Consider the following 20,321-nt stretch of genomic DNA (forward strand, 5'->3'; position numbering starts at 1 on the left):
TTGTAATTTGATCACAGTGAAAATGCACACACACACATTCACACACACACACACACACAAACACACACACTCTCTCTCCCTCACTCCCTCTCTCTCTTCCTCTCTATCTCTCTCTCTTCCTCTCTATCTTACACACACACACCCACACACACACACACACACACACACACACGAGTACAGACTCATGCACGCGCACGCACACACACACACACACACACACACACACAAACACACACACACACACACACACACAGTAACATTAACACATGTGCACAAAATGAACACACACACACACCGCGCGAGAGAAAAAGACGTCAAAGGCTTTTGACCGTGACGTAATCTTTTTATTACGCTATATTTCTCGTCAATGTGTGACGCGTTTGGCTGTTCTATGAGACTGCCTGGCTGGCTGTGGCTCCGCGAATTCCCCCAGCCGCCAAGTCGTTTTTTTGTGGTTTATTTCGCATTTAGGTCCCAGGTAACATTATGAAGTTTTAATACGATCAATCGGACCTATTATCAAGTTAGTGTATCAACTTTTGAACGAACTGCGCCCAGTAGTTTCCCAGCAATAAGCTGTAAGTCGAGACACACACACACACACACACACAATTAAAGTCTGCTGGACCCTTGTACTAGCGTACTCGGGGATAAAGTGAAGTGTCCTTGATGGCGATTGGTCACATACCGAGTAGAACCGCGCGAATGACAGACCTCGTAGCAGAGGCACGCGCACGCGCGAGACTGTCAGACACTTCACAAATGTAGGAGGGAAGGAAACTTTGCAGACGACAAGTTTAGTGCGCACAGCAGGCGATGCAAGCCAGCAGGCAAAGTGGAGCGCTGGGGATGGAGGTGTAGTGTAGGAGTGATGAGACGGACGGCCGGTTATTCTGTGAAAGGATGGCGATGGCGGCGGTTAGGTGGACGGTTGCTCTTCTGGTCTTGTGTTTTGCAGTGGTGTGCACTGTGACGCAGGTAGGTACAATATCTATTTAATTGTAACCGTGACCCTTCTTGACAGGTCTGTCCAGTTTGGGCACAGGCGCCTGACGTTTATGTGCTGCTCTAAATTAATGATAGACATGTATACAATCTGCTCCTACTTGAATCAGTAACTATGGAGAAAACAAAAATGGAAAAAAATAACAACCAGTCTGTTCAGTCAGTTCCGAAGTGTAAAAAACAAACCAAATAAAACTAGAGATGTCACAAGGGGGGGGGGGGGGGGGTGATAGGTGGACGTTGGAGCGCTTACAGACCACATAATATACTTCTTATGTTACGATAACTAACATCCCTGTGCCAGCTCTACTTCTACCACCACCAGCAACTCTGCCAGACCGCACCCCCCCCCCCCCACCTCCCCCTCCTCCCTTATCCTACCCATCCCCATTCCCACTCCCCCCCCCCCCCTCACCCCAACAGGAAAAAAATAATGACAAACTTTATTTTGACAGATGTTTTATAATAGGTACATGTACAAGTACCTGCTGATGATGCTATTTTGAATAAACCGTTTGATCAGAGCCAGTATTCCATAACCACCTCATCTTCCCAATCTCCACCCTGTACCAAACAAAACAACAGCAAAAAAAATCATTTATTGAAAAAAAATTTAAAAAATAAAAATAAATAAAAACACTATGCCACAAACTGACAAAGAGAAATAACTCTTGATATCGAGCTGATGCAACACACTTTGGTTTAAATCAGCTGTGTAAACATCATACAAGCTTCTACCTTTTCATGGCAGATGCTTAATTTGTTGGGTGTTTTAGGATTTTTAATAACATATGTTTCATGTGCACAAATGTGTGGATTCACACACTCACACACACACACACACTGACTGACTGACTGACTGACACAGAATACAACTAGTATAAAGAATAAAACGTAAAAGAACAGATATATATGAGAGCAGTTTGACTGGACTTCTTCCCCTCCCCCCACTCTCTCTCTCGCCCTTTTCAGCCAAATGGAATAAGAACTCAGCATGAATACACGCATGCAGGGAAAAAAAATATGGGTAGCGCCGTATATATGGCAGCTCGCTTTCCTCGGGGAGAAAGCAGCCCGAATTTCCATGAGGGTAACCTCACTGGACTATAAATCTTATCCAATCCAATCCAATGTACACCCAGCGGCTGTGGAGACAGAGTTCAGTGATAAACAGTACATTTCACAATAGGACTGGAGGCAGAGGATGGTGGTACAGTGGTACCTGTGATGAAAGGACACCCTTTGGACTATCCAAAAGTGTCCCTACATTGCGGATGGCCTGTCATGAAGGGGATATTTTGTTAGAGATATTAGAAGGGACAACAGCTGGGACTGGGTGGCCCGGAAGCGAGAGGTTGCGAGTTCGGCCCTGGGTCAGGGCGTTAGCAATTTTCTCCCCCCTTTTCTAACCTATGTGGTGGGTTCAAGTGCTAGTCTTTCGGATGAGACGAAAAACCGAGGTCCCTTCCTGTACACTACATTGGGGTGTGCACGTTAAAGATCCCACGATTGACAAAATGGTCTTTCCTGGCAAAATTGTATAGGCATAGATAAAAATGTCCACCAAAATACCCGTGTGACTTGGAATAATAGGCCGTGAAAAGTAGGATATGCGCCGAAATGGCTGCGATCTGCTGGCCGATGTGAATGCGTGATGTATTGTGTAAAAAAATTCCATCTCACACGGCATAAATAAATCCCTGCGCCTTGAATATGTGCGCGATATAAATTGCATAAAATTAAACAAATTAAAATCCCTGCGCTTAGAACTGTACCCACGGAATACGCGTGATATAAGCCTCATATTGATTGATTGACAACAGGTGTCTTTTTAAGGTAGGTGTCCTCTATTCAGAGGGGCCACACATGGCAGGTACCACAGTATACAATGGAACACCCCTTTTAAGACCCTGGGATTTAAGGTCGACTCCCTCCTTTTTAAGACCCTATCTTTTTTCTCAGACTTGAAATCACTTTCTGTTCATAACATCTCTAAATTTATTACCCATATTAAGACTCCCTCCTTTTTAAGACCCTATCTTTTTTCTCAGACTTGAAATCACTTTCTGTTCATAACATCTCAAAATTTATTACCCATATTAAGACTCCCTCCTTTTTAAGACCCTATCTTTTTTCTCAGACTTGAAATCACTTTCTGTTCATAACATCTCAAAATTTATTACCCATATTAAGACTCCCTCCTTTTTAAGACCCTATCTTTTTTCTCAGACTTGAAATCACTTTCTGTTCATAACATCTCTAAATTTATTACCCATATTAAGACTCCCTCCTTTTTAAGACCCTATCTTTTTTCTCAGACTTGAAATCACTTTCTGTTCATAACATCTCTAAATTTATTACCCATATTAAGACTCCCTCCTTTTTAAGACCCTATCTTTTTTCTCAGACTTGAAATCACTTTCTGTTCATAACATCTCTAAATTTATTACCCATATTAAGACTCCCTCCTTTCTAAGACCCTATCTTTTTTCTCAGACTTGAAATCACTTTCTGTTCATAACATCTCTAAATTTATTACCCATATTAAGACTCCCTCCTTTTTAAGACCCTATCTTTTTTCTCAGACTTGAAATCACTTTCTGTTCATAACATCTCTAAATTTATTACCCATATTAAGACTCCCTCCTTTTTAAGACCCTATCTTTTTTCTCAGACTTGAAATCACTTTCTGTTCATAACATCTCTAAATTTATTACCCATATTAAGACTCCCTCCTTTCTAAGACCCTATCTTTTTTCTCAGACTTGAAATCACTTTCTGTTCATAACATCTCTAAATTTATTACCCATATTAAGACTCCCTCCTTTTTAAGACCTGATTTTCTCTGATTTTTCCATTTCTTAAGGTCAACTCACTCCCCGGCCCTTTTGGAACCTGTTTTCTCAGACTTTCTGTTCATAACCTCTGTAAATGTACATTGTATCCCAATTTTAACATTCCATCCTTTTTAAGACCAGATGTATTGTGTACAAAAATTCCATCTCACACGGCTTGTCCCATTCCCCATCTCTACCTGAAAAATGAAAATATTAATCATTAAGAATGGAAAAATTATTTGATAGTGATTGAGTTTAAAGAAGAAGGCATGAGAATAAGATCAAGAAAATTTAAAAAAAAACAGTACAGAAATGATTTTAGTACATGTACAGTAGAACTCCCCTTTTGATACCTCCAAAAATCTGAGAAAATCAGGTCTTAAAAAGGAGGCAGTCTTAAAATGGAGGTAAATTTACAGATGGTATGAACAGGAAATCTGAAAAATCAAGGTCTTAAAAACAGGGCAAGTCTTAAATTGGTGCCCCCTAACACCCCCCCCCTGTCTTAAAAGGGGGGTTCCACTGTATGAATCAATCCAATATATTGTAAATATGTGCTGACATGACCTTCTCCACTTTCAGAACACAGGATGCGGTTCATTAGAGAAACAATATGTACGGAGTAACCTTGGAAACCTCTCCGCAGGAGTATCAAATATTCAGCAACTGCGCGACCTTGCCCTTAGGCCGCTGATACAGCAAACCAGGGTGCCTGGGACATATGGCAGCAGTCTTGCACAAACTGTGAGGGGTTTTTTTGTGTGTTTTTTTGGTTGTACAGTTTATTCTACAGTTGTGCACCTTCATTTTGAATTCTGTGACATGACAATGTTTTAGATGAATGGAAATAAATAAACCTTTTTCGTATGTCACAAATCATTGGAGTGTGCATGCATGAATACTGTTCAGTTAAGCACTGGAAATTGCTGTACTATTTCAAACCTCATGAAGACTTTTTTATCTTTGTACATTTGAGAAAAACTAGTGATGGTTCACATAGGTTAGTTGTACTTTTTGCAAGGTTTATGGTTGTTCAAAAAAGAAAGAATATTTTAACAGCTTTTAGATTTTTTAAGAAATCATTGACAACAATTTTGGGTGACATTCTACAGTTTTACACCTTCATTTTGAATTCTGTAATAATTATGACATTTTTTTTAGATGAATGGAAATAGATAATTTTGTCATTTTTTTCAGCATATAAAAACGTGGATGTCAGCAGTCGGGTGGACGGTGGAGGAGGACAAGTTCACAGCCAACACCCCCTATGGCATCCGGCATTTCTCAAACGTCATAGCAACTCTGAATCCCGGCAAGGCACGTCGAGTGGTTCTAGCGTGTCATTACGACACAAAACTCAATTTCTATGCGCGCTTCGTTGGTGCCATCGATTCAGCCGTCCCTTGCTCCCTGCTCATGGATACTGCTCTTCGGCTTTACACACTCTTCCAAGCAAATAAACAAACAACTTCAGTAAGTACATGTAATGTCCAAGTTATTATGTCATGCCAGTGCGGTAGCTCAGTAAGGCACAAGGGGTCTAATTCGATCAGAAGTGGGTGCAAATCAAATCAACTTTATCATTTCAAATCTGAGAAATTACAGTGTCATTACAGCATTTCCTGTATGTGCACTACCTATAGGCGTTTTTTCTGTATACAGGGAATACATCCAGATAAAGTTGGTTATTGGATTGGTTGCTTTGTTCTTTTTTTTTCTTCTTTTTTCATTAATGGTGGGGTGGGGGGGGGGAGGTGGTGGTTGGTTAGAGAAGATTTAAGTTAGTATTGTTCTCCTGATGTTTTCTGTTGACTAACAAATACAGTCACTTCATCGCCAGACTTGTCATCAAACGCAGAAGAAGAAGAAGAATCGCCAGACTTGTGAAGTTTTTACAATCATATTTGTGCAAGCAGGGGTAAAAGCTGTTTTAAAAGTTATCATTACATTTAAAAGCAGCAGTGTAATGTTCTAAATTTAAAGTTAATGTAAAGTTAAAATCTTTCCCCTTGTTTTTTGTTTTTCTTCTAGGACCTGACGTTGCAGTTTATATTTTTTGATGGAGAAGAGGCCTTTGTCAGGTGGAGCCGTACAGACTCATTATACGGATCTCGTCATTTAGCAGAGAAATGGGCCAACACGCCTGACCCAAATGTACCAGGACGCAACAACCTTCAGGGCATTGTGAGTGTCTTTTTTCTCAGCTTATTGGTTGGATCTACTCATTGATTATATTGAAGAAAACAAAAATTACACATTCAAATTTGACATTTTCTTGTTTTTTATTTTTATTATTTTATTTAATCTTACAAGCCTTAATTGCTAGACTCTGAACTAGCCAGCATAAAACAAAAACCTTGATAATTATGTCTCACTGTTCAGCATTTTTTTCAATCCCTCATTCCTGCAAACCAAATTTTTTTGTTTTGTTTTGTTGTTGTGCCCAGCCTCTTTGTGTCCTTTTGTGGATTTTTCTTTGTATGGTTGTTTTATTGTTTTATTGTGGTAGTATTTTTCTGGAAGAAAGCTGAAACCATAGCTTTACTGGACTGCCCTGGCCAAAGGCTTTTAAAGGCAGTGTGAATTATTAAACAAGAATTAAGGGTAGTTATTGTTTCTCTTTTTTTTTATTCTTGATATTAGAACATTAACAGTTAGTCTACTTGTCTTGTAATTTCTTTAAGTTAAAGAAGTGTGAATTTGAATGCTGTTTTGTACGAATTTTTTGACAGATACACAGAATGGTGATTTTGAATGAATGTTTTGTTTCACTTCAGGACACATTTATACTGCTGGACTTAATCGGCACACCTGACACCCATTTCAAATTGAAATACACGAATACAGCACCACAATACAACAAATTAAGCAACATAGGTAAGTTACTTTGCCACAAGGTTTCCACAAGCACTTTTGGCATCTTTGTTGTTATTTTGTTTTGTTTTTTGTTTGCTGGTTTCTTTTGTAGTTTCTTTGTACAGTTGAGTCATGATACAAATTGAATTAAGTCTTGTTTAAACCAAAAGACACTTTTAAGCAGGTCATTTGCTTCTATGTTTGTGCAAGCGGTTGATTTCTGTCTCCATTCATTTTGCAGGATTAGTTTGAACTGTCAGATTTTTACCAGGATGTTCCCTGTCATTGTATAAAGGAGTAAATCTAATCCATGTGTGTGTTTTTCTGACGACAGAGTCCTGTCTGAGAAGTTACGGCCTGCTGAAGACTACAACATACACGACGCCTTTGTTTACCTCACAGCAAGATTTGAGCCTCATTGAAGATGATCACCTTCCATTCTTAACCAGAGGTAATCTCATACACCTGTTTTTCTAAATTCTTTTTTAAAGATCAGTTTCTAATTTTAGTTAATCATCAGCTTTGAGTGGGTTGGTGGTGTAGGTGTGTGTGATCGTGTGTGTTTAAATTAATGTTACTGTTTTATATTTTCAGCATTACTTTTATCCAGACTTTCGGAGAAGGAATGTCCTTACTTGGAGGAATTGTATTTCAATCAAATCAAATCAAATCAAATTAACTTTATTATCTCAAATCTGAGATGGGAGTGGGGATGTTAGCCTACTTTCAGAATTTGATACTTGCATCTTATTGTGTGTCTGTGTGTGTTTTTGGTAAATGTATATTTTTCTCTCTGAAATCTTGATGTATTCTCCATTACAGAGTTTAAAGAGCTGATCATTTTACCTGAGCTGCTAGGGTAGACCAAACACCTCTTATACACTTGCAAATAACACAAGATTTCTTCTGCAGGTGTTCCTATTGTTCATCTCATTACGTCGCCTTTTCCCAATGTGTGGCATCAGCCGACAGATGATCTGGCTGCTCTGGACTTTGATCGCATTGAAAACCTTGCTCGTGTTTTGCGAATCTACCTGACGGACCTCCCACTCTGAGTGTGAAATTGTGTGGAAAGAAAAGCATTTGTGTAAATTTATTCACTGCATTCAGTGGAACCCCCCCTTTTAAGCCCCCCAGAAGTAAATGCACAAGATAAGGGAGAAGCTTTGACACAGACCAGTTGGCTTTGTGGTAATGGAATTTTGTGCCTGTGATGTTTTTGCTTTAGCTTTTGTCCTTCAGTCTAATCATAGTCCCATAGGTTGATCTTTGCTTTTGTGTTTTATGGCAGAAATCCCAAAACAGATAGACTGCAAAGGTTTCAAAATTCAGAATAAAAAAAACAAGAAACAAGAATGAATTGGAACGTTTAATTTTTATCATAAAACATAAAAGTTTAAACATAAAGTAAAGTAGACTGTCTGCTTAAAAGACCACTGGCACCCGGTTGACGGCTGTAAATCTAACGTTTTGTTTCGTCAATAATTATACATTCCAATAACCTACCATTCTTGGTTTTTGATTCTGTGTTATATGGCAATCATGAGGAAAGGTGTTACATTTTAGTGTTAAGCCTATTTTGTGGGTATTTTATTGCAAGCATGTTTGGTTTTTTGTTTTGACATACATGGGCTGCCTTTTCAGCATATGTTGTGAGATTTTGCCATGTCTGTTACAAAAACAGTCGTTACATGTGTCACAGACTTCTGCGTCTCTGCAAAGTCATCAACTTACTTACATATGTGTAACACTACGTGTATTTCATCAGATTGTAACAAAAATGTTGCCTATAAAAGAGCTCACTCACATCTGTCAGAAGAACAGTTGTAATTTGTTGACCGTTTTATTCTCCGAACTAATGTATGAATCTAATTTAACATAGATCTGCATGAAAGAATGCAAAAAAGATGAAAAAAATTAATTTCAGAACAATGAGAACATTTCCTAGTTTTGATCTTGTAAGACATGTACACTTTGGAGTTGTTAGGCAAAAAAAAAAAAAATAGTCTGTTTACGGTAACCCGACCGACCCTATTTTTTTCGCGCGACCCTAGACTTTTTTTTGGCATTTGGGGGAGAGAAAAAAAATAACGTAAGAATATGGTTTTTTGGAAAAAAAAAAAAAAAAAATCCTGACCTACCGACCCTATTTTTTGGGCCTATGTTACCGTAAACAGACCTTTTTTTGGGGGGGGCCTTAGCAGTTTGTTTCATGTGTACTTTTACAAGCTTTTTGACTCAACTGTGATATAAAAAAAAAGGTATAGTTTGAGAGTGTTTTTGTTTTTGTTTTGTGTCCAAAGATCAAAGTTATATAATATTTTACTTCTTTTTAGTACACAGAATAATTTATTGCGTTGTTGTTGGCACTTGCACTTAATGCCTTGAGATTATTTTCAAGCAACACAGCTAAAACATGTTTTAATAGAAAATACATTTGAAGAACCAAACCTGATATGATTGTCAGTATGATGTGAAATTAGAAAGACAACTTGATGTGCTTATCATTAGAGTCACTACTTCGTCAGAACTACACATGTGTTGGTGATTCAAGAATGTGCAAAACGCAGAACAGCTGCCATTTTTTACTGATGTCATTGCTGCCCTTGTGTCTCTGAATACGAACTCATGAACAAAAACCACTCACACTTATTTGTTTTTCTCTGCCGAAATTTGTTTCATGTGCCTATGATTATAAGTGTGTTCAAAGGAAAAAGATGTTATGTTTTCATGCTGAAGCTGATGTATGTGTATCAGGGGCGGACGAGGGAGGGGGGGGCACAGGGGGCACGTGCCCCCCCTCCCCAAAAAAAAAGACGAAAAAAAAAAGAAGAAGAAGAAAAAAAGATTTTTCTATGCTGATTCTATGACCATTTCTAAGTTCAAATGGCACCAGATGGCACCATTTTGCTTCTTTGGGCAAATTTTTTTTCGGGGGGGCATGCCCCCGGACCCCCCTAGCAAATTCGGGCGCTTCGCGCCCATCACATTCACTTTCGATTGAAAGTGCACCCCCCCCCCCTTACAAAGCAACTGATCCGCCCCTGTGTATCTTATACGAAAAGAGAGAACTGAAACTGAACATATGGTGATGGGTCATTACTGATAAATAAAATGAAATGATAAATAGGTTGCTGGTGAAAGAGGTGTGTGTGTGTGAGTGAGCTGTGTGTGTGTTATGACAGACACTAAAAAGGTACTTTAAACTGCATCACATCAAAGAGTATACCAACATCAGCACTCCTCTTTATAATATCTCACAGACTTGTACCATCCCAGAAATACTAAAAGGATCCACTGCTGTACAAAAACCCTTGAACAATGATAGTAATTCATGAGTCAGAATGTCAGTTTGTCCAATCAACTGTGATTTCTCTCCCAGTCAGAAAAAGACCTCCGGTATTACACGCTCTCTACTACAGATTCTGTCACATTGTCTGCAGGCAGCAATCCATCGCGGAGCAATAACAGTTAATAACTTGATTCCACAGGTTGTTAATGTTATTCATGACCGGAACAAATGCAGACCAACCACGCAAGAAATATCGACGATGGAAGGGGATGTCCGTCCGTTCCGAATCAATAATACAGCAGTCACTTCGGATATCACTTTTATGGCAGACTGGATTCAATGGTGAGTGACCCGTGGGAATAGAACGCATGGCAGTCAGCACAGGCACACAAAAATGTCAGAATTACAAGAGCAACACCCAGCCCCCTCCCCTCAGCCTGCACACATAGACACCCCCCCCCCCCCCTGCCCCTTCCTCTCAGCCTGCTCGCATAGACACACACCTATTCATACACACCCTCCCCGCCCCTTCTCCTCAGCATACACGCATCGACACCCCCCCTGCCCCTTCCTCTCAGCCTGCTCGCATTGACACACACCTACACTCTTTAAAAAAAAGTTAAGGATCACTTTTTTACAAGCACGCCACACAAAACAGACAAGACCGAATTCTTTCATTTTTTTAAAATTATATAATTGAACATCCAAGGAGTAATGACAAACAAAGCAAAGATCGAACGCGGCAGCGACAATTTAGCTAGAGTGTGTCAAACGTGACAATCCTCGAAAATGGAATTCACAACAATGTGCATGAATCAGTGTCAATAACGCGTGTGCCCTCCGTTGTGTGTCAGGCATTCAACACATCGTTGGCGCATGGTGAGTGGATCAGGTTGTATATGAATGCTCTGGGAACTCCATTCCACTCCTGCTGGAGCCATTGCAGCAGTTGACCCAGACTGGCAGGAGGAGGGAGATGTTGCTGTACCCGACGACAAAGCATAGATATCCCTTGACCGTCTGTATAGATCTATGGACAAAGCTCGTCCCAAATGTGCTCTATGGGGTTCAGGTCCGGGCTGTTAGCTGGCCACAGCATCCTGTTGACCCTGGCCTGCTGGATGAAGGTGTTTACAGCTGCAGAGCGATGGGGAGGTGCGTTGTCATCCTGAAGAATCGCACGAGGGCCGATCGCTTGGAGGGCTGGAACGACCAGGGGTTGCAAGATCTCATTCTGGTAGCGGACACCGTCAAGTTGCCCACTACATGGTACAGAGGTGTCCTTAGACGTGTGCTGATCCCTCCCCAGACCATCACAGAGCCTCCGCCAAAACGCTGTCGTTCCAGAACAGCGCCTTCTGCAAAGCGCTCTCCGCGACGCCTCCCCACTCGGATAATAATAATAATAATAATAATAATAAGAACATTTATATAGCGCTAAATCAAAAACTTTCGTTAAAAAGGCTTGCTCTAAGCGCTTGACATCTAAACTAAAACGTCATTCACACTCTTTACAATGATGTACAAGAACTTCATGTCACACTCTTTCATTCAGTATAGCACCATTCACACGGATGCGACCATCAGCAGGTTCCAAGCAAAAGCGGGACTCATCTATAAACAACACCTACTGAGCCCACTGCTGACGTTGCCACCTCACATGTTGAGTGCACCAGGCTCGGCGACTGAGCTGCTCGGTGATTAGCAGTCAGGGTTGTTCCTCGGACTGGACGCCTTGCACGCAAGCCAAAGTTGTGTAAGCGGTTTCGGATCGTCTGACCACTAACAACAGTGTTGGTGGTAGCTTGTAGGCGTTGCCTAATGTTATTTGCCGTAGCCATTCTTTGTTGCATGGCCTGCCTCTGAATGAAGCGATCCTCTCTTTGTGTGGTGACTCTGGGCCGACCAGAACGTTGTCGCTCCTGCACTCTTTCAGTTGCTTGGAATCTCTGTTTTAGTCTGATGATGACAGAGGGAGCCACTGCAAGCCTCTGGGCCACTTGCCTGGCACCAACACCGTCTTGTAGCCATCCTATTGCCCTTCCTCTATCCAAATCGCTCAGTTTTCTTCGTGGGGGCATGTTGCTACTGCTGCGACTTCTGTCTTGTGTGTGGCGCACGTAATATGTCAAAGCAGCACCGCCCTGATATGGCCCTTCGTGGTCGGCTGGGCGTTAAGCAAACAAACAAACAAACAAATGTTGCTACTGTGCATTATTGTGTCAGCGTGTCAACCTTTAAACACAAGCTGGTGAACGATGTTCATAGTCAGGACCCTGTTGTAGCACGTGCATCACAACCTTTTGCCCTGGCATGCGTTCCGCAAATTTCATGGGGCTATAAAAATTAAACACCCTTATTCTTCCAAAATGCAGAAGCTTTTGAGAAGTCCCACAAAGGGAAATAACTGTGCCTGCCAAACAAAATTCTATGTCAAGACTCATTGTTCATTTGTTAATTCAAACACATTAATCTTTTAATTATTATGTCGATATTTAATTTGTTGGCAATTATTTATAATTAGATCCGTTTTTTCAACCGATCCTTAACTTTTTTTGAAGAGTGTATTCATACACACCCTCCCCACCCTTTCCCCTCAGCCCACACGCATAGACACACACCCTGCCCCTTCCCCTCAGCCTGCACGCATAGACACACCCCCTGCCGCCCCCACCCCTGCCCCTCAGCCTGCCCGCACAGACACACACCCTCCCCTCCCCCGCCCCTTCCCATCAGCCTGCACGCATAATATACACACACCATGCCCCCCTCAGCCTGCACGCATAGACCCCCCCCTTCCCCTCAGCCTGCGCGCATAGACACACACACACACACACCCTGCCCCTTCCCCTCGGCCTGTGCGCATAGACACACACACACACACCCCTGCCCCTTCCCCTCAGCCTGCGCGCATAGACACACACACACACACCCTCCCCCCCCCTGCCCCTTCCCCTCAGCCTGCGCGCATAGACACACACACACACACCCCTGTCCCTTCCCCTCAGCCTGCGCGCATAGACACACACACACACACACCCTGCCCCTTCCCCTCAGCCTGCGTGCATAGACACACACCCTCCCCCCCCCCTGCCCCTTCCCCTCAGCCTGCGCGCATAGACACACACACACACCCCCCTGCCCCTTCCCCTCAGCCTGCGCGCATAGACACACACACACACACACACACCCCTGCCCCTTCCCCTCAGCCTGCGCGCATAGACACACACACACACACACACCCCTGCCCCTTCCCCTCAGCCTGCGCGCATAGACACACACACACACACACCTGCCCCTTCCCCTCAGCCTGCGCGCATAGACACACACACACACACACACACCCCTGCCCCTTCCCCTCAGCCTGCGCGCATAGACACACACACACACACACACCCCTGCCCCTTCCCCTCAGCCTGCGCGCATAGACACACACACACACCCCTGTCCCTTCCCCTCAGTCTGCGCGCATAGACACACACACACACACACCCTGCCCCTTCCCCTCAGCCTGCGCGCATAGACACACACACACACACACACACACACACACACACACACACACCCTGCCCCTTCCCCTCAGCCTGCGCGCATAGACACACACACACACCCCCCTGCCCCTTCCCCTCAGCCTGCGCGCATAGACATACACACACACACCCCCCCCTGCCCCTTCTCCTCAGCCTGCGCGCATAGACACACACACACACACACCCCTGCCCCTTCCCCTCAGCCTGCGCGCATAGACACACACACACACACACACCCCTGCCCCTTCTCCTCAGCCTGCGCGCATAGACACACACACACACACACAAATCAGGTCTCGACAGGGTAGTCTGAAAATGGGAGTAAAATCAGATCTCGACAGGGTAGTCTGAAAATGGGAGTAAAATCAGGTTTCGACAGAGTAGTCTGAAAATGGGAGTAAGATCAGGTTTCGACAGAGTAGTCTGAAAATGGGAGTAAGATCAGGTTTCGACAGAGTAGTCTGAAAATGGGAGTAAGATCAGGTCTCGACAGGGTAGCCTAGTTGTCATGAAGTTGATTATAGTGCAAATAAAGGAGTTACTTTTATGTATACATGTTCTGCCCTATCTAATTACACTGACTCTTCACTCTTCACACTACAAACTTCAAACACAGAATTTGGGAGGATACAGACTTATTAATTCCTCACAAATTACAACACAATTTTTCACCTCAAAACATCAATACCAATCAACTTCTCGACCACACAGTTCACACAATCTCATCACAATCACTCCATACATGTGATTAATGATATAAAGATACTATTTCAATAATAAATTACTGCACAAGGTAAGGTGTTGACAGACACTCACGAGTTCGTATCACGGCTCACTTTCTTTATTCAGTGGTGTTTAACGTCGTTTTCAACCGTTCAAGGCCAAGTTATATCGCGACGGTCACGGCTCACTGCATGTCGTCATTTACACATCCTTGTGCCGCTGAATCCACGTAGATGATGATTTCCCAGAAACTCTCATTATAGATGCTCGCACGCACCTTTCACGTTTCTCCCCGAGAAACACTTTCGCCATTGGCGAAAAGAACCGTCTCTACGACCGGTGACGATGGAGACTCCTCCGTCCAGCCATCTGCACCGATGTGGTCTCTTTCGCCACTATCCTTCTGCGCTCTCCCGTGTAAGGTCCGCCCCTCGTACACTCCATGGAAACTCCTCATGGAAACTCCTAAAGAATTAACCCAAGTCTCAATACAACATTCTCTTAAACCATCTCCTCTTCCTAAACTAAAGTCATGTATCATCTCTCTCGCTCATTCTGCATTCACATTCCGTCCAGTCAATATCCAAACTATACTTAATGTTACACGACACTTGAGATTGCCACAAGTTCTCAAATGCCGTATAGTTGTGTTCTTTTATTCTACGTCGCCCGTCTTCGCAGCAGCAGAAAACAACTCGTCAAATTGAGTTCGAGGATTTATTTAGCATTCAATACATACAACTGCACAACGTAGCAGAACTCAAATAGAAGCTTTTTTCAACATTCAAATCGCGCTGGCATATATAGTAAATACTCAATCTCGAGAATATTCCAGACCGAACATGATACAACTACATTATACGAGCCGTGCATGGACTAAACTAGCGACATTCTCTATGACGTACATCAAAAAGCGCCGACGCACTTAATCCGAACGAACGCCACGAACTCACGACTAAAACAGCATGGTAAACAACTTGTTTTGACAGGACTAGAAAGTTCACCTGCATTCTCGTCCAAGCATAAATATTGTGTTTACAAAATATAATATCGGTACTTTCCCACAAAGTACAAATTTGTTTGTTTGTTTGTTTATTTGTTGCTTAACGTCCAGCCGACTACGCAGAGCCATATCAGGACGAGGAAGGGGGGGATGAAGGGGGCCACTTGTCAAGCGATTCCTGTTTACAAATGCACTAACCCATTACTTGTGTCCCAGCAGGCTTTAGTAAAACTAAATTAATACCTACTGGAAGATTACCAGTTTCCAGTATGTTAAAATAGGCTTAACCTATCTACTGCTGGACTTACATCAGAACACTAACAGATTAAACTATACATGAATCGCGAGACAAGCGGCAAGAGAAGAGATTTTTGGAAAAAATACAGGTGAATGAGCAAGAAGGCAGAAAAAAGAAAAGAATTCATGAAGAAAAAGAGAGCATGACAGGAAAGAGGAACCAAAAATCTACCTAACAGCAAACTAGAAAGCTCCTGCGGTTCCAAAAACAGGAGGGGCCTTTAATTTCATAACCGCAGTGCCCCACTGCGGGACACAAAGTACAAATAAGTCAACTACATGCAACACACAAAACTGAACCAAAGCTCAGCAACGGTAGCGTTTCCTAACATTACCCCCAACACCAGAAGAAATTTACCTAATTTCTTTCAATCATTGAAACGCTACCTGTACACATATTATGTATACATAACAGATTGAAATCCAGGTATGTACATTAGTCTGTTGGAGAATGAACACAGTTCGTAATCACATACTCGGCTGAGAAAATCTGCTCCAACATTGTCTGAACCCTTGATCGATTCCACTCGCATATCAAAGTTCTGCAAGTACATCACCCACCTCATGATACGATTATTCACAAACTTCGCAGAGTTCAGGTAGGTGAGGGGTTTGTGATCAGTCTGAAGCACGAATTTCACCCCTTGGAGGTAGAGTTCAAATTTCTTGATTCCCCACACGATGGCTAAACACTCTTTCTCCATGGTCGAGTAGTTCTTCTCGGCTCCTGACAGTTTCTTGCTGGCATAGCTGACCGGAAACGGTTTACCTCCATGCTCTTGCATCAGCATGGCGCCGATCCCTTCGTCCGATGCGTCTGTACGCAAGATGAACTCTTTGGCAGTATCAGGAAGGCGTAGCACCGGGTCTCGTGACATCAGGTCGCGCACGGTCTGGTATGCCTTCTCCTGAGCTGGTCCCCAAAGTATTCGGTTGGGGCATCCTTTTCGGGTCATGTCCGACAAAGGCGCCGTTATGGCGGCGAAGTTTGGAATAAACTCTCTGTAGTACCCAGCCAATCCAAGGAAGGATCGCACCTGCTTCTTGGTTTCAGGACGTGGCGCATTGAGGATCTTGGTGACGTTTTCCAACAAAAGCCCCTTTTGACCTTCCTTCAGTGAATGACCTATGAAGTCAACGTTGTCGGTCCCCAAAATGCACTTGCTGGGTCTCACGGTCAGATTGGCTTTTGTCAGGCGGGAAAACAGTTCCCTCAAAGTCTCCAGATGCTCCGCAAAGGTCTCCGTGTGGACTAGCAGATCATCCCAGTAGTACACAACATTCTTCATTCCTTTGAGCATTTTTCGCATTCCCCTCTTCAGGGTAGCACCACTGTTCACCATGCCAAAAGGCATCCGCAGGCACTCATACGTTCCGTCTGGAGTTGCAAAGGCGGTCTTTGGTATGTCCTCTTCGCGCACAGGAATCTGCCAATATCCCTTGCTGAGATCGATCTTTGAGAAGATCTTACTGCCAGTCAACCGTCGGAACAGATCAGCCGCCGTCGGCATTGGTTCAGGGTCAAACACCGTGATCTTATTCACTTTCCTGAAGTCAATGCATACCCTGTTTGTACCGTCTTTTTTCTTGACAACAACAACGGGAGATGAGTAAGGGGATGATGATTCACGGATGACCCCCATCTTCAACATGTTGTCGATGTCCTTCTTCAAGGATTCCCGAGCCTGAAACGGGATAGGGTATGGTTTTGACCGAACAGGAACGTCAGATGTGAGGTGGACTTCATGTTCGACCAAGGACGTAGAGCCTGGAACATCAGAGAACCTATGGGTGAAGTCGCCCATAAAATCATGCAGCTCCTTCTGCTGATCTTCTGTCAGGTCAGGTCCTAGCTTGACGTCATCCACTCCCTCTTTCTTGTGGAGGTCTCCCAACTCCAGTAGTTCCTCGCCGTCGAACTCGTCTAGTTCGGCTGGTTCTTCCACACTTGCTGCGACCTGTACTGCTTCCGGAGGTCTCTCCACATACAGTTTCAGGAGGTTAGCGTGGTAGATCTTGGACTTCTTGCCGACATTCACCTTGTAGTCGTTGATCCCTACCACGGCCTCAACCTCGTATGGGCCTTTCCACTGCATCAGTAGTTTGTTGTGATCAGTGGGAAGCAGTATCAGCACTTTGTTACCTGGTGTAAACTTCCTGTTTACGGCTTTGCGGTCGTAGTAGTGCTTTCCACTATCCTGAGACTTTCTCAAGTTTTCTCTAGCAATCTCGAGAGTCTCCTCCAGTTTCTCTCGCAACTCAAACACGTACTGGTAACTGTTCTTCCCTTCAGGTGTGTCCACATCTTTCGTCCACAATTCCTTTAGTATTTGCATCGGGCCTCTCACGGTCCGCCCGTACATCAGCTCGAACGGGGAGAATCCAGTGGACTCTTGTGGCACCTCCCTGTATGCAAATAGCAAGGCATTGATGTAGCGATGCCACTGCCTTGGCTGCTCACTGCATAGTTTCTTCAGCGTGGACTTCAGCGTCGCATTGAATTTTTCGACCAGCCCATTGCACATCGGGTGATAAGGTGTCGTAGTTAAGTGAGGAATGCTCAGCAGCCTGTTGACCTCTTCCATGCATTCAGAGACAAACTGTGTCCCCAGGTCTGTGAGGATCTCTTCAGGAACCCCAATTCTGCTGAAAATGTCCACAAGTGCCTCGGCAACAGTCTCGGTGTCAATTTTCTTCAGAGGCACGGCTTCTGGGTACCTGGTTGCATAGTCTACCAGGGTCAGTACCCAACGATGACCCGCTTCACTTGGCGGTTTTATCTCGCCGATGAGGTCAATGGCCACCCTCTTGAAAGGTCGGTCGATCAAAGGCATCTTCTGCAACGGCACTTTCGGGACCCTTCCTCGAGGTATGGTTTTCTGGCAAATATCGCACGATCGGCAGAATCGAGTCACATCTGCATGCAGTCCTGGCCAGTAAAACGCAGCCTGGATTCTGTCCGATGTCTTCTTGACACCCAGGTGACCTCCCATAATAGAGTCGTGGGCCACCTCCATCACCTGGCGCCTAAGTGGTTGAGGCACCAGAACTTGACGTAATGGCTTCCCACCGTTGACTCTCGGGTGCTGGAACACTCTGTACAGGATCTTGGCCTTTACTTCAAAGTGCACAGTGCCTTCGCCCTTAGTCATCTCCTTGACAGGACGACTCCTGTACTTTGTCAAGGTCAAATCAGCTTCCTGTAGCTGAATCAGCCGATCCCGGCTTGGCCCCCAATTGTTACACGACACTTGAGATTGCCACAAGTTCTCAAATGCCGTATAGTTGTGTTCTTTTATTCTACGTCGCCCGTCTTCGCAGCAGCAGAAAACAACTCGTCAAATTGAGTTCGAGGATTTATTTAGCATTCAATACATACAACTGCACATCGTAGCAGAACTCAAATAGAAGCTTTTCAACATTCAAATCGCGCTGGCATATATAGTAAATACTCAATCTCGAGAATATTCCAGACCGAACATGATACAACTACATTATACGAGCCGTGCATGGACTAAACTAGCGACATTCTCTATGACGTACATCAAAAAGCGCCGACGCACTTAATCCGAACGAACGCCACGAACTCACGACTAAAACAGCATGGTAAACAACTTGTTTTGACAGGACTAGAAAGTTCACCTGCATTCTCGTCCAAGCATAAATATTGTGTTTACAAAATATAATATCGGTACTTTCCCACAAAGTACAAATAAGTCAACTACATGCAACACACAAAACTGAACCAAAGCTCAGCAACGGTAGCGTTTCCTAACACTTAATCCATGAATCACTTAATCCACTAATGACACTACCATACATAGTATCACTGTCTTAAACATAACATAAATGCGTAACAACATTTATGTTCAAGAATTTCCCAACAAAAACCATAATACAATCACAACAAGAATTCTCTTAAAACTTCACACTAGAATTTAGTGCACTTTGTATACACTAACATTTACATTCCAGCTATGTATTCAAACTTCAAGAATATACAACATAATAAATCATTTACCTTAAGAGATCTCTTGAAAGAGTGTTTGTCCCCGACAAACCTGACACACGCTAGACACCTAGCTCGGTCGAGCCTCTACAACGTTGTGACGTTATTAAACCAAGACCAGCTACATTTCTCATACTCGTAAACAACTCATGTCAAGCTAAAGCTATTTTCTCGTGCAACACACGAAACCCGTGATAACGCTTCTCCTGTCCCCTATATTTAGGGAAGTTAAAATCACGACGTGTTTCACATCACAAATAATTTATCCTACTCACATCTTTGTGACAGTAGTCTTAAAATGGGAGTAAGATCAGGTCTCGACAGGGTAGTCTGAAAATGGGAGTAAAATCAGGTCTCCACAGGGTAGTCTGAAAATGGGAGTAAGATCAGGTCTCGACAGGGTAGTCTTAAAATGGGAGTAAAATCAGGTCTCGACAGGGTAGTCTTAAAATGGGAGTAAAATCAGGTCTCGACAGGGTAGTCTGAAAATGGTAGTAAGATCAGGTCTCGACAGGGTAGTCTGAAATGGGAGTAAAATCAGGTCTCGACAGGGTAGTCTTAAAATGGGAGTAAGATCAGGTCTCGACAGGGTAGTCTGAAAATGGGAGTAAGATCAGGTCTCCACAGGGTAGTCTGAAAATGGGAGTAAAATCAGGTCTCCACAGGGTAGTCTGAAAATGGGAGTAAAATCAGGTCTCCACAGGGTAGTCTGAAAATGGGAGTAAAATCAGGTCTCGACAGGGTAGTCTTAAAATGGGAGTAAAATCAG

The 20,321-nt window shown here is 43.4% G+C and overlaps 1 protein-coding gene across 2 annotated transcripts; it reads left to right on the forward strand.

Annotated features, from left to right (window-relative positions):
• Positions 1 to 737: 737 nt before the first annotated feature.
• On the forward strand, positions 738 to 9,828 carry LOC138951944 (glutaminyl-peptide cyclotransferase-like). Of its 2 annotated transcripts, XR_011451268.1 has the most exons (8): positions 738 to 978; positions 4,425 to 4,586; positions 5,040 to 5,315; positions 5,874 to 6,026; positions 6,620 to 6,719; positions 7,033 to 7,149; positions 7,611 to 8,685; positions 8,900 to 9,828. XR_011451268.1 is itself a non-coding variant. In XM_070323509.1 (7 exons), the coding sequence occupies exons 1-7, from the start codon at positions 904 to 906 to the stop codon at positions 7,751 to 7,753; spliced, it is 1,026 nt and encodes a 341-aa protein (XP_070179610.1). In that variant the 5' UTR covers positions 738 to 903; the 3' UTR covers positions 7,754 to 9,828. The 2 variants fall into 2 exon arrangements, 1 of the variants encoding a protein (XP_070179610.1); XM_070323509.1 differs by having other exon boundaries at positions 7,611 to 9,828.
• The last annotated feature ends 10,493 nt before the right edge of the window (positions 9,829 to 20,321 follow it).

The sequence above is a fragment of the Littorina saxatilis genome, linkage group LG17 (genome assembly GCF_037325665.1).
Source record: "Littorina saxatilis isolate snail1 linkage group LG17, US_GU_Lsax_2.0, whole genome shotgun sequence".
NCBI lineage: Eukaryota > Metazoa > Mollusca > Gastropoda > Littorinimorpha > Littorinidae > Littorina > Littorina saxatilis.

Bases quoted from the DNA above. Each gene is read 5' to 3' on its own strand.
- LOC138951944 (XM_070323509.1), top strand. From the start codon at position 904: ATGGCGATGGCGGCGGTTAGGTGGACGGTTGCTCTTCTGGTCTTGTGT. The intron at 4,587-5,039 runs GTGAGGGGTTTT...CATTTTTTTCAG, and splicing joins GCAGCAGTCTTGCACAAACT to CATATAAAAACGTGGATGTC. The intron at 6,027-6,619 runs GTGAGTGTCTTT...GTTTCACTTCAG, and splicing joins GCAACAACCTTCAGGGCATT to GACACATTTATACTGCTGGA.